The 15,827-nt window shown below is 37.3% G+C and overlaps 2 protein-coding genes across 2 annotated transcripts in view; one reads left to right on the top strand and one right to left on the bottom strand.

The window, feature by feature from the left end:
* Positions 1 to 15,827, bottom strand: part of LOC134797338 (insulin receptor substrate 2) — a 394,635-nt gene that overhangs the window by 172,624 nt on the left and 206,184 nt on the right. The gene's annotated exons all lie outside the window — the stretch shown is intronic.
* LOC134797737 (organic cation transporter protein-like) overlaps positions 103 to 15,827 on the top strand; it is a 161,750-nt gene continuing 146,025 nt past the window's right edge. The window contains exons 1-3 of the mRNA XM_063770092.1: positions 103 to 243; positions 9,058 to 9,251; positions 15,251 to 15,443. Of these exons, the coding sequence (XP_063626162.1) occupies positions 9,076 to 9,251; positions 15,251 to 15,443 (369 nt within the window). The 5' untranslated portion in view covers positions 103 to 243; positions 9,058 to 9,075. The remainder of the gene's footprint in view (positions 244 to 9,057; positions 9,252 to 15,250; positions 15,444 to 15,827) is intronic.

The following is a 15,827-nucleotide window of genomic DNA, read 5'->3' on the forward strand; positions in this document are numbered from 1 at the left end:
TATGTTCCAACATGTAGTCGCTAGGTTTGACACCAGGGGTTAATTTTAATATTTAATCAAATCATTATTTCATGGGTCATTTTGCCACTTTAAAATATGTAGGTGCAGAAATATTTTGAACTTTGTGCTGGTCATTATTTCATAAAATATAACGATTAGTAAATATAGTTTGATTTAAAGCTAACTTTAGCTACTTAGATTAATAGCTAAACTGTGTACCGTATAGCTGAGAGTGAGAGAAAGGTAAGTGCAACATGGTGCAACGTACCTATTCTAAATATAATACCTACAGACGATAATGAGATTATTATTTGACACAAAAAAAGTTCTAAGTGTAGGTAAATAGCCACTGGATACATTTACCATCTTAAAATTTTTGATGTGCATGTACTTTTAGTAGGTTTCAAGGATAATGATTGATAAAATAAATAACCGTGTTGGGTACAATCTTAAACTTACCCACGGCTCTCAACTTATTGAGAGTTAGTTCTACGCAAAATAAAGCTTTTTGATATTATGAGATTCCGAAAAAAACGATTTACTTACAACTAGTGATCCAAAGGACTCGAGCCTTTTAGCTCTTTTTTTAGGGCTCGCCTCATTTCTTGACGCCTAAAAGGCTAAAAGCCTATTTAGCTCTTTAGCCCCCGAGCCTAGTTCTATTTAAGATCCTAGACTCTTGGGGCTAATAACCTTATTAAGCCCGGCCAGCCGGTCGGAGGCTAAAGAGCTAAAAGGCTTTTTTTTTTGGGGGGCTTAATAAGGTTATTAGCCCCAAGATTCTAGGCTCATAAATAGAACTAGGCTCGGGGGCTAAAGAGCTAAATAGGCTTTTAGCCTTTTAGGCGTCAAGAGATGAGGCGAGCCCTAAAAAAAGAGCTCCAAAGGCTCGAGTCTTTTGGATCACTACTTACAACTTACCACGTGGATTGCTCCGATGCTCACGGAATAAGTCATACCTACCTACTCATCTCAAACTCTAAGCTCCTTGGATGTTCCTCGATTTAGCTTATTGAACGAAGTATTGAGAACATTATGACACATAGATACACCGTCAAAGTGACCTATTCTGACGACTTGACGAGCCTTTTTTTAAGCATTCTCATGCAACCTATTTGATCTTACTCTCACCCATAAATGTTGGGTAGTTGCAACCTTAACAGGAATACCTACCTATTCAAATACAATCACTATAACACCTTATACAAGAAAGTCCCCCGCCGTGTCTGTCTGTTTGTGTGTATGTATGTTCGCGTTAAACTCAAAAACTGAACGGATTTTCATGCGGTTTTCACCTATCAATAGAGTTCTTATGGTAAGTTTAGGTGTATAATTTCTAACGGTTTTGTGTAACCCGTGCAAAGCCGGGGAGAGTCGCTAGTGTTCTATAGCTCCGACCCTGGACATTGGTCGATTACAGAACTGCCTAATAGTACTTGTTACTTGTTTCTTTTGTCCTCAATCACACCTTAATTAAGAACACGATCAGATCTTCAACAGGGACCGGTTGGGTCGCCCGTGGATTTGTTGTGTGTCAAAGTGCTATCATATGTTTTTGTTATTAAATATAAATATTTGAAGAAACAGTCTATAGTGAAAATATATCACTGCCTAAATGTAGCGACGATAAAATAATAGTGAGAAAGTGTGTTCTGGATGGTCTCCAAATTTTTCACATAGGTAACTTTTTCCGTCTCTATTCGAAAGATCAATTTTCATTCGAAGATAAGTAGCCGGTAATGCATTTCCCACCTAGGGACCTTTTACTTTCCAAATTTTTATTCAATCAGTCAAATAATTTATTTGCCAGAAATGCCAAAATACAGTTTTTGATTAGTTGGTACCTAGTACAGTTTTTTCTTTGTTCAGTGTATTCCGCCCACATACACATACTTACCTAACACATAATTTAGGACATTTTTAAATCAATATAATCAACATTAATTATTGTGTCGATTAAGACAACATTTTGGTTCCAAGTGGATTTGTCACGTGTTTTAAGCTGGCCCCTGACGAGCCTTCCAACAGTCCAAATAGCGTGGCTGCAATCCAAAATCGGTCCGTGAATGTCAAAAACGTACAATGTTTAATATTAGGATTCCGTCCATTTGGATGAATTGTAACGGCATCCATTTGGAAGGCTCGTCAGTGGCCTGCTTTAGTTCTAAACTCCGGATTCGAATATACTTACAAAAGGTAGGTTTATAAAACTGGTCACTAAATACTAAAGAAGTTAGTTAGGCATATGATAGGTATTTGCAATAAAATACACAATGAAGTTACTAATTTCATTGTTTCGTGAATAAGTTGGCATGAAAAACAAATCACTCGAATTAAATCACCTTTTTCCCTCGAACTATCCCGGGTTGGTGGAAATATTCCGGGTGCATCGGGTCAATTTCAACCCTTGGTTAAGAATTAAAAATTAACTCTTAGTCAAGTGTGACGCAACAATACCCATACAACCATTTCCAGTCGCCGTTACGACGCGGTGTTGACACATCTTGTGTCGACACCGTCTGTTTCGGTCACAATTCCAGTCGCAGAGTCGTCGCCGTGTCGACACAGTTACCAGAAATGGGGAAGGGTCGACACATGACACAAAGTGACATAAAGTGTGGTCGCCGTGTGCACACATTGTTTCGGGTTTGCGACTACTTTATGCCAAAATCATTCGTTCATTCGTTCATTTTGTTCCTGTCAAATGGAAACTGTCAGATGGAAAAATACTTAAATTAAAATAAGTGACATTAATACGCCATCTCTAAAACGGATTACAAGACGTAATTATATATTGTTTGCATTTATATTACAATATGACTTAAATTATTATGGGGAATTAAACTGCTCGAGTGATTTGATAAACTAAGTGTGATATAATCAACGCGCCACCACATTGTTTTAGTTTAGCCGGAAATGAAATTGTTTACTTCTCAGTGCCTGTGTTCATAACTATATTATTTGAAGCATTTTTAGTACTTCGATGCGTATACTATACTTAAATAACAGAAATAACGCTTTACATACTACGAAACTTGTTAATTATGATGTATAAATATGGTTTAAGGCTGAGAAATATTGCAGTCACAAAGTAGTTGCAATGTTTCGACTTTGTGTCGACTCTGTGTTGACACATGACACGCGCTGTCAAAAGTAATAACAAAGTTACTGGTATGTTACTGGATTTGCAAAATGGCTCCTTGTGTTGATTTGTTTTCAGATATTCTCAAAGTGTAAAAATGCCGTGGTCAGAGATGGGCATTAATCGATTAACTGTTTATTCGACTAATTAATGGAATAAAAAAAGTTAATTCTCAAATTTTAATCGCGATTAGTTTAGTCGACCTAACATAGATTGAAATTGAATTAATCTGAATATTAATCGGATAAATTATCGATTAAATCTCGATTGAAAGTTGACAGGGGGCCATTTTCGTACGTAAAAATAATAGAAATGTCTTGCATGCAGATGGTAGCAAAACACTTTGTCATAAAAGTCGAGATGGGTGTCGATATATAGGTTTTAGGGAGTGCCGATTTCGAAAATAATGACCATTTTGGAATCCGAAATGGCGGCCATGCACTGTGTCATAAAAGTCGTCATGGATGTCGTTTTATACGTTTTAGGGGGCCTCAATTTTGAAAATGATGACCATTTTGGAATCCAAAATGGCGGCCATGCACTATGCCATAAACGTCGTCATGGGTGTCGTTTTATAGGTTTTAGGGGGCGCAGATTTCGAAAATGATAACCATTTTAGATTCCAAGATGGCGGCCATGCACTATGTCATAAAAGTCGTCATGGATGTCGTTTTATAGGTTTTAGGGGGCCCCGATTTAGAAAATGATGACCATTTTGAAATCCAAAATGGCGACCATGCACTATGTCATAAAAGTCGTCATGGGTGTCGTTTTATAGGTTTTGGGGGGCGCAGATTTAGAAAATGATAACCATTTTGGATTCCAAAATGGCGGCCATGCACTATGTCATAAAAGTCGTCATGGGTGTCGTTTTATAGGTTTTAGGGGGCGCAGATTTCGAAAATGATGACCATTTTGGAATCCAAAATGGCGGCCATGCACTATGTCATAAAAGTCGTCATGGGTGTCGTTTTATAAGTTTTGGGGGGCGCAGATTTCGAAAATGATAACATTTTCAATTTAAAAATGGCGGCAATGCACTATGTCATAAAAGTCGTCATGGATATCGTTTTATAGGTTTTAGGGGGCGCAGATTTCGAAAATGATGACTATTTTGGATTCCAAGATGGCGGCCATGCACTATGTCATAAAAGTCGTCATGGATGTCGTTTTATAGGTTTTAGGGGGCGCAGATTTCGAAAATGATGACTATTTTGGATTCCACTTTTATGACAAAATACGTAGCCGCCATCTTGGATTATAAAATGATCATCGTTTTCGAATTCTGCACTCCCTAAAACCTATAAATCGACATCCGTGACGACGCAAGTTATCTTTATTTTCAGATCTAACAAATTGCTACAGAATACAAAGGACAAAAAAGAAGCGAGGAGGTAATGAAACAAGCAAAAATACAGATGATTCCTCGACGCAATTGGGTGATTCTTAAATTGTGTCCAGATTTTTTTTGTCATAAAAGTTTATATTACTCTCACAAGTTCCGTGACATTTCGACCTTGTAATTTTTTAAGTAAATGTTTTTGTTTATCTATGAGGATCTCACTAGAATAGTATAATCAAGGTATGTTTATATTTGATGAATGAAATAGAAACACAAAAAAAAAAAAATTTTTGTGTCTTATATTCCTGCCGAAGACTTTTATTTTACCTTTTCCTTCTACACAAGTTTGGCCAAGTAATAAGAATTTAGGGCTCTCAATTTTATTTTGACTTCTACAACAGTAAAGCTACGAGGCCATGTTTGGTATCGTTTTCGTATAAATTCGCAGTACCAAATTTAGTTAAGGTATCACATTGACACCATTCCGAAGTAAAAACATATAAACTTATTAAAATACTTTCTTTTAAACTCCTCTTCACGCTTAAACTGCTGAACAGTTTTAATTTATATTTGGTACACATATATTTTGAGTCCCGAGACAGGATATAATAAGTTATCTCAAAAATCATCCTTTAAAGGTGTGAAATGAGGTGTAGGGGGGAATTCAGAATTAACTTCTTGAAGTTAATACTGTTTAAGTTTAGGTTTGAAGTCATGTTTTTTCATCATTTTTAACTAAATCAAAGATGTAGACCATTCCAAATTTCATATAAATCGGTTCAGCGGTTATTGATTTCCCGTACAAATTTCCACGCCACTTTTCACACCTTCAAAAGATGATTTTGGTTATAAGATCTATCCTATGTCCTGTTCCGGGACGCAAACTATTTCTATACCAAATTTCAACGAAATCGGTTCAGCGGTTAAGCGTCAAGAAGAGTTTCAAAAAAACCGGCCAAGTGCGAGTCGGACTCGCGTATTAAGGGTTCCGTACATTAAGTCCGACTCGCGCTTGACTGCACATTTCTAATAGGTTTTCCTGTCATCTATAGGTAAAGAACTATTTTGTGTATTCAGACGGACATACATACAGACGCACGAGTGATCCTATAAGGGTTCCGTTTTTTCCTTTTGAGGTACGGAACCCTAAAAGGATTTATTTTTATTTTGTGGAATGGTGTCAATGTGATATCTTAAATGGATTCAGCACCCCAGATTTATACGAAAACGATACCAAACACGGCCTAGCACCTTCACTGATATAGATATATCAAGATAAAATTGAGAGCCCTAAATAAACTTTCAAGAGCGGATATCTCAAAAACTATTCAACATATCGAAAAAATTGACGGAATAAACTTGTAACAAATTAAATTAACTTTCATTTTGTATAAGTGGCCATGTCGCTGAGATGCATAGTTTCCGAGATATAATCGAAAAACGGGAAAATGGGACCTTCAAAGCCCCCTCTCTCCCCCCCGCTCAAGGGCTACGGCCGGGGACTTTTGATATGTTCACCTCCTAACTTGTCAAACCGAGTTACGGAGTCAAAAATTGTGTTCCGAGCATTTCCCTCTACAACTTTTGGAGCATTCGTTGCCTGACCTAAGTAGCTTATTGAATTTCTTTAAAAACTTTTCTGTAAAAGGTTGACGGGTGTTGGGTGTTTATATGGTTTCGGTCGATTATTATCATTTGCATTGCCCATGATGACTTACTAGAATTACGAGCACACGAGACACTAATAGTAGTTTGACAAACCTTGGTTTTCAAGAGGTATTTTATACTGACATTTGCTGTCACAAATTTGCTGTCAGATTTAGTCGCAAACCGCACGCAAAGTGCACACAAATGTGTCGACACCTTGTTACGGAAAAGTGTAGACACGGCGACGACACTTTGTTTCGAAACAATTCTAGACACATTGTGTGGACTCTGTTACGACACATCTGACATTTAGTTACCACTTTGTGATTCTGCGACTGGAATGGTTATATGGGTAACTTCTTTAAAAAACAGTAAGTGTTTTTATTGTCTTTATATTAGATTGAAGTAGGTTACATATTAAAACATATACATTATAATAGTAAATACCCGTAGTTGTGAATAATTTATTATATACCGTTATAATTTAACTGTAAATTAGGGAATGCAAATCGGTTATTTGCATAACCGATTTGCATTCCCTACTGTAAATGAGTCATACCCTAATTGGAAATAATTATAAAATCATTAGAAGGATATATCTACGTAATACCGAGTAGTACAATTAAATATTGCCTGACATAACGATTATTATTAAAATCATCTCAAAGACTTGTAATACTTGTATGACAACATTGACAACAAAATGACAACGAACTTCGAAGACATTATGAGACAATTCATAAATGAATCGCATAAAGTACAAGCTAGCTAGTTTCAATTTCAACCATAACACTTTAACATAGAGTTTAGTTTTGTACTGTTATTAGTTAAACGCCGAGGAGACATTTCATTGATTTTAATGATTCCAATGAAAGCAAAATCTCTTATAACACGTGCAACGACATACTTAAGTAAAATATCTTATGTTTAAAGTACACTCAGTATCAATACACTGGTTTTTTGAGCGTTAGACTAGCCCGCGCTCAGGTGCCAAATATAATAATTAAGACCCTTTTTTGCAGGTAAGTAGCACGTGCGGTTTTACTTAACAATAGACAATAGGATTAGTCGTCGGGCTCTATTAGAAAGCTACAAACTATATCTGCTACCGTAAAGTCAGGTAACTTTAGAGCGTTTAGGTACCTACACATTGTTCGATCCGATATCGGATGTCGGAAGGAAGTAAAATGTAAGATATATGTGTTTCTCTGTATTTATTTATGCATTTAATAAATCATTATTACTAAAAAATGATAAATAACGCAAAAAAGGCGGACTTAATGCCAAATTGCCAATGGCACTCTCCTGCAGCTGTTTTAGTCATAGTTCCGACATTCGATATCGGAAAGGCGCTTCCGATAAATTCAGCCATGTCGGAGCCCCCCGTCAGCTGTCGGACCGAACACTAAAATTTTATTGACTCATGTGTGACTTTCCTGACAAACAAGAGTCATATCATATCATGTGACGCAATAAAACGTGAGCGTCGGGATGGCGGGTGTATCACAGCGAATTTTAAGGAAATATTTATAAACATATTATACCTTCTGTGTACCTTTTTTTTTACCTGCTGCGTAGGTACCTTTAATACCACCAGTGTACCTCTACGTAAAGGAGATATTTTTAAAAAAGGTCCATGGGTAGATAGGTACACTGATTTCCATTAAAGGCTTACTGTACAATAGGTAGAAGCTGATAGCTGTTGAAGGTACAATATAACTACATACTTTCAGTTCGATAATGCAAGATTTCATAGGTCCACTCGCCATCCTGACTTAATGATGGGGGGTGGACCCTTTTTTAATATCTCGTTTTAATGAAAGGTTCACTGATTTCTTTTAAAGGTACACCGAAGGTACAATATATTTATAAATATTTTGTTGAAATTAGCTAAGGTCCACCCGCCATCCTGACGCTCTTATCGTGAACCGCATAAAACTGGCTCAAATACAGTGTGAGTAAGCACTAAAAACCCAATATCGGGTTATTTTTAAAACTTGTTTAGAACAAAATGTTGTCCAATTTAAGGAGAAACTTGAAGGTGGCATTTGAAGAAGGCCATGGCCACTGACGTACGAAACACTATAATAATAGATACCAGAGATAACTCTATAATATTTACTGTCAATGTCTATACAAAGCTACATTCCAGTACAAAGCTACAGCCAGTGACGGAATATACTTAATATATGTACATATATGTATAGACAAGGCTCTCAGTATTAGTATTTTTGACTGTGGAAAACGGGCTACAAGACCATGTATTATAATGAGAATTCTAGTGAAAATTGTAGGTTTAACTAATGTATGGATCTGGTACCACGTCAAAAGACGCAATGTCTTCCAACTTCTACAATGACTAAGGAAAAGAGAACGAAACTTTGTATGAGATTAATAGTCTAACATAAGTACCTACTGGTTACTTTTCTTTGGTACTAAGATATTGACGTCGATTGATATTTGAAGAATCACTTTATCATCTCGTCATTCATACAGATGTGTAATAACTGAGTTGATAATATTTTATGCAAGTATATTGCTTTTTTTTTATACTACTTACGTTGTTTGATCCTATAATAAAATAAAACATTTACATACACGGAGTTACATTCAAGTACAATATCAGTATGACACAAAATTCCAATTTTGTTTAAGATCACTTTATAGGACAGGTATATATACAAACCTTTACGTAACCTAAGTAAGTTCACACTAAGTTCATATGGCCGATGGATCAGATGGCAAGGGGAGGGGGAGGGGCATACATTTAGTTAGGAATTTTGTTATCTAGGGAGGAGGAGGGGTTGCTACCCCCTCGGCGACATTGATATTATTACGAGTATAGGAATTACGGAAGAATGCCAAAGAGTTGGTAACAAAAATTGAACCAAAAATCAAAAAAATAAGTGTGAAAAAATTGTTACAGTTCAAATAAAACAACAAAATGGGGACAAAGAAGGACAAAGCAGCCGAGAAGAACAAGGTGTACGACATTTCGGAGGTGACGGAGTTCTTCGGGAGGTTCCAGAAACTGCAGTTCCTGTACTGCTGTCTGCCAGCCATATTCGTCACCATGATTAATATTAACTATGTGTTCACTGTGGGCGATGTCAACTACAGGTAGGTTGTAATTTTTTTCCTAGCCCGTTATAGTGTCCCATTGCTGGGAAAATTCCGTTTGATCTCCACAACTGCCGATGTTGTGCTTTTTCCGGCCAACTGATGAAAGTGTCTAAGTCGTCCCACCATCTCCTTCTGGGCCTGCCACGTCCGCGCTTCTTTTGCGGCATCCGGCGGCAGCTTTAAGATTGTATCTAAGTAGGTACCTATAGCTGATTTCTTCTCTTGTCAAGGGGTCAAATGATTTTAAACTAAATATTCCCTCGCCAATGGTTTGCCACTTCTAAATATTCTTATAATAAGTAGCTTTCAGTGTACGTGGTGGTCGAATAGAAAGATCACTACCTACATCATGTTGCGTTGTTTGGAACTCAGTTCCGTAATTTGGATCAATTATATCAATTTATCTAGTCAAAAATATACAACGTTAAAAAACAATGATAATCTATCATTTATATCATATTGTTAACTAGCTGTGCCCGCGGTTCCGCCCGCGTGGAATTCGGTCTGTGTCAGTAAGCGGCTAATTTCTAATCCTAATTTCTCTCCCTTTCCCCTGGAGGCGGAACTTGAAGTAAAGTTGACAGATGGATATGCTAGAGGACTGCAGTCCAGATAAAATATTTTACAATTAGGTACCACTAAATAAAACTACACTCCAAAATCAATAGTTTTTTTCGGCCTTATTCAAACAGGGATAGATGGAAGTCCTTGGAGGAGGCCTTCACCCGATGAGGGGTTCTTGTCCACCACATATAATACTTTGTATATTTGTAATATGTAAAAAATGACTTAACAATAACTAATTGAAAATGACATTATACTTACCTAAAATAAATGCTGACTATGTAATTGAATGAAATGTAACGAAATTGGACTTGAATAAAAGGTTTTTTTTTTTTTTTTTTTTTTTTTATTATTCAAATTTTACACGTGATTTAAACGATAGAGTAGTAGATGTATATCGGACGATACAGTAAGGTATACGCGCGCGAGCGAAAGCGAAGCCAGGCAGGCGCCTGGCTAGAGCGCCACTCACCGTGGTCTTCTTCAGACTCCTGAGGAAGACCACGTGCCCCTTGTAACCTCAATGCGTTGCGAGACTTTCGCGAATGATTGGATTTTTTTTGGAAGGCATGGTAAAGCGTATTAAATGCGAGTCTCAAATCGTTTGAGTCCGCAAACGACCAGTGCCGGATTAAGATATTTTGATGCCCTAATCATTTCTATCAAGGGTCATCAAGTTTACATTGAATTTTTTTGGTAAGTTGAGTGACGTTCATTGCCGCACTACAGCTGAGAATGGAAATTACGCATACATCGTTATCGCGGGAGCAAATATAAATTTATTAAAGAAGTGGTAAAACAGACTGCCCGTTTAGTAAAAACAGACCTTTCTGCCTACACATTATAAGCCTCCAAGAAGTTCATCATACATAGCACGAAGTTTTTGTTGCATAATGTTCATAAATCTTGCTTTACACTCTGTTAGTAAATAATGACCCGGAATCGACATATCAAATAAATATTCATGATTTATTTTGTACAACATTATTTAATTTTTGTTGATCTTAAGTGATTTTCGTAATATACGACATAAATTTTCTCTATGTTTTCTACTCTTAATCTGCGGCGTCGTGCAGTAAATATCCATTTTAATTGGCTAAATGATCTTTCGACTGCTACTGTTGTAATGGGTGCGTTTTTAAAACGACGGAAGTAATCAAATGTAGAACGATATATCGTTGAATCTAGTACTATCTCCTTCTCCGATATCAGTTCACACATTTTTTTCATAACTTCATATCCGGCATTTTTCTACAAAACCACTTTGAACTTTTTTAAAATCTGTTTTCCATCTTTATTCAAAATTAATTTGGATATATGTTTGTATGTATTTTGTACTATGGTCAAACTTTCACTAAGAGATAGATTTTGGCACTGCAGTTTATTTATAGCATCTGGTATTACTTGCAGATACTTTGCTATGAAATTTACATCTTTTCGAACTTTTGCACTGAGTAAAGATTTTTTTGCTTTGACGATGCACTGTGCGTCTGAATTACGAAATGTGTCTATAACGCTTTTTATTTCATCAAAATACTTGTTGTAGTAAGTGGTAGCCTCGATCCATGTTCCCCAGCGAATAATTGTTGGGTTTGGAGGCAAAGGAATTCCATTAAACATTTCTCTTAATGCTTTTACTCTTTTCGGAGATTTGCGAAATACTTTCTTTACATTTGAAATTAATAGGTTAACTTCTGGAAAAAGAACACGAACTTGATCGGCAACTCTGTTAAGAGCATGGGCTAAACATGTAACATGGACAATGTTCGGAAAAAGTGTTTTCAAATTTCTGCCAGCTTTCAACATATACCCCACACCATCAGTCAATAACAACAACACCTTGTCATGCTTATTGTGACCAGGGCCCCACAAATCATCCAGGGCATTTTTTACAGTATTAGTTATACTGATATTGTTCGTTTCATTTAAACATTTGCTTGACAGCACGTGTGGAGTTCCAACATCATCTTCAAGCATAGCACCTACTATAACGTTAGCGATTTGACGACCTATAGCATCTGTGGTTTCATCAACACTTACATATATATACGCGTCTTTTAATTCGTCTCTAATTATATCCATCTCTTTGTCGTATAATTCATTCACGCAAGTCTGCCTCAGCAAACATTCTGAAGGGACCTGAACAGTTTTTTCAAATTTTCCAGATACACAATCTTCAATGAAATTTTTAAATACAGGGTTCTCTATTTGAGACCACGGTATGTTACAGCTTACTAGAAATTTTGTCAGTTCCAACCTAAAATCTTTTTTGAGAGAAGTGTGTCTTTCAGAGTTAAAATGACGTTTCACGGAAGATTTAGTTTTACAAAAACTAATATTGCACTTCGAGCAAAATAGATTTGTATCGCGAGCCTCTAGCTCAGGATAATCCTGTATAAACAACCCCACAAATTCATCACATGTTATTTTCCTTCGAGGCATTTTAAAGGCAACTTCTATTTGATTATGTTGTTACAAATAAAGATCAGTCAAGATTGACAAATGTCTAAATTGACTGATAAGGTTGCGTACCTAATAGGTAATCTTTTTAAGTACCAATCAAGTCAAGTATGGAGGTAAGATAGCATTGATATTCAATAAAATAATTATACATTTTAAGGTCGTAGGTATAAACGTTTCTCTATACGAATGTCATTTCTGTTTTTGACTGTTTTTTATAATCTTTCAGTATTGTCAAATCGTATTTGCTCCCGCGATAACGATGTATGGAAATTAGTCACATCATTTTATCACGAAATTTGATAGTGCTGCAGCAGTAACGTTGCAACAGAGTAATGCTGCTGCAGTCGCCATCCGAATGTCACCTTTATCATATTTTAGAATGTTATTGTTGATGTTGCGAAATTTTTTGATATAACAACGCAATTTTATAGACAGTTGTACATTTTGACTTTTAGTATGGAAGTCAGTCACATCATTTTATCACGAAAATTGACAGTGCTGCAGCAGTAACGTTGCAACAGAGTAATGCTGCTGCAGTCGCCATATCTTAGAAAGTTGATTGAAAACGCGAGCGAAGCGAGCGCGAAAATTTTTTGATATAAAAACGCAATTTGATAGACAGTTGTAAATTTTTCCTTTTAGTATGGAAATCAGTCACATCATTTTATCACGAAAATTGATAGTGCTACAGTAGTAACGTTGCAACAGAGTAATGCTGCTGCAGTCGCCATTCCTTGGAAAGTTATTGAAAACGCGAGCGAAGCGAGCGCGAAAATTTTTTGATATAAAAACGCAATTTGATAGACAGTTGTAAATTTTTCCTTTTAGTATGGAAATCAGTCACATCATTTTATCACGAAAATTGATAGTGCTACAGTAGTAACGTTGCAACAGAGTAATGCTGCTGCAGTCGCCATTCCTTGGAAAGTTATTGAAAACGCGAGCGAAGCGAGCGCGAAAATTTTTTGATATAACAACGCAATTTGATAGGCAGTTGTAAATTTTTACTTTTAGTATGGAAATCAGTCACATCATTTTATCACGAAAATTTACAGTGCTGCAGCAGTAACGTTGCAACAGAGTAATGCTGCTGCAGTCGCCACCCGAATGTCACTCTTATCATATCTTATAACATTATTGTAATCGCGAGCGAAGCGAGCGCGAAAATTTTTCGATATAAAAAACGCAATTTGATAGACTGTTGTACATTTTTACTTTTAGTCCCAACCAGGCGCGAATTCAGGATTTCATACAGAGAAGGGATGGGACAGTTTTCTATCAGCCTAGCTTCGCATAGGGCTCGACATTTAAGGGTCTCAGCGAGGTTGTTTTCATACAGAAAAGATGCAAGAAAGCAGAGCTTGGAATTGACCAAGTGAATTGAATTGGCGAAGTGTGAGCAAGGCAGAAGGCCCAGCTGCGAAAGAGGAAAGCTTGGATTTGGATCCACGTCCAAGTGTAATTAAGGCAGAAGATCAACTTTGCCATAAGGCAGAAGACCTCGCATAAGACCTTAAGCCGAACTGCAAAAGAGTGGCTTGAAATCGAATATATGCATGTAATCACGACTCTTCCACTGCTCGCTCTTTGGCTTCACTCGAAAGCGCTACTTGATAGGATGCTTTTAGTTTTCGGCTTTCACGGGGCCCCGTATAACACTTTGACAGTTAGGTCTCAGGATCGCGGCTAAGGAGCAACTCGGCTTAGCCGACAAATCTGGCGTGCAAGAGAGCAAAATTCGCTATAAAATCGGTAACCTATGTCGAAAAAATCGGCTGGCGCAAGCCCGAAAGCAAGATTTTTTTCCATGACCAGGGCCTCCGCGTAAGGTCAAATCGAAAGCCTACGTTGGAGATGTTCTTACGTACCCTCACTCTCTTACTTGATCCCTACGGCCCTTCGTTATTAGATGGGTACTTGTACACGTATAAAAGTTTCATGTAGGTACCTACTCCACGACGACTGCAATGCTGATGCAGCCTGCGCTTTTTTTTGCCTACGGTTTTGGTGCCCCCTAGACGTGGTGCCCTAAGCAAGTGCTTAATTTGCCTAAAAGGGTTAATCCGACACTGCAAATGACAGAGGTCAATGTTTTTTTTTTCAAAGTACCCACCTTCGTGGCCATTATTAAGTGCTGAAAGGAGGCGATACGTATGAATATGGATTTGATATGGGTGCGATATAATTACGATTAGGTATAATTCATGATGGAGAAAATTAATAATTTTAAATAATTGTGCAATTATACGCGTGTTGATATGTCTGTTTATTTTACCACTATGTAACTATGTAAACTCATTTTTAGTTTTCTTGATTACTTAATGTTTACTCAGTTCCCCAAAAGATGGCACTGTGCAGTGTGCAATGAGGGGCAATTAATTTACTGTCGTTTAATTTTGTTGTATTATTAATTAATTAAATCAACATAATTATTCAATTATCTTGTTGATATCCGTACTCCCTCTTCTAAACTTAGAGTTAATTTGGCAAAATCTTTCCTCTGTGGCTTATTCATGTATTAAATATAAACGTATTAAATTCAGCGCCATCTGTTAGTTTACCAGGGTACTCAATAGTGGTAACACATATTTGAAAAAGGTTTGCCCCTCCTTCCTAAGTAGCGCCATAAGATTCAGGGGCAAACTTAAGTCAATCGAATGTTGTGGCTACCCCCCCCCCCCCCTTTTAGGGGTTGAAATTTTATAGCCTATAACCTGGCCGGGGATTTTCTCGACAGATTAGTAAAGTTTTCATCAAAATCCGTTCAGCCGTTTTCACGTGATGCGCGTTCAAATAAACAGACAAACAGATAAACAGATAAACAGACAAACAGACAAAAATTCTAAAAACTTTTGGAACGTGTTCTGTTATCGATTCTAAGTATCCCCAGCCAACTTTTTTTCAAATATCTTCCATGTACAGACTTTCGACCGTCTTCAGCTTTATTATATGTATAGATCTTCTTCCAGATGCCGCATCCCAGAATGCGACGGCAACCAGCCAGAATACTCTCAACCCTGGTGGCCTGGCTCTGTAGATCGTTGCTCGCGCCCTATCCTGGAAGATCATTGGAATGGAACCTGCTCCAACACCAGCTTCACTGGCGCTGTGGAGAAATGCAGTTCTTGGGTGTATGAGAGCAACAACACAGTGGTGGCTGAGGTGGGTGTCTATCGCTCAAAAATTTCCCGACTTCTTAGATACATGGCACACCAACAAGCCGTTATCTTGCTTGGTTCTCCCTAGAACACGTAAAATGTGAAGCCATGTACCTACCTCCTGATTCCCTCGAGGACTTTTAATGTTGCTTTGTCCATGGGCGACGATGACCACTTCTCATCAGGCAGCCCGTTTGCAGTAACACAGTGGTCGCTGATGTGGGTAATTGGGTGTCCTCGACGCCTAAAAATGCGATGGCTACTAACTTTACAGGTCTTAACTGGCAAATCTGGACGAAATACCTTTCATTACTGAAAAATGCGTATGTGTATGCGTGTCAATGTATTGACATATTATTTGATCATGATTTATAGGTACCTTTTGCCT

Source organism: Cydia splendana, chromosome 15 (genome assembly GCF_910591565.1).
Source record: "Cydia splendana chromosome 15, ilCydSple1.2, whole genome shotgun sequence".
NCBI lineage: Eukaryota > Metazoa > Arthropoda > Insecta > Lepidoptera > Tortricidae > Cydia > Cydia splendana.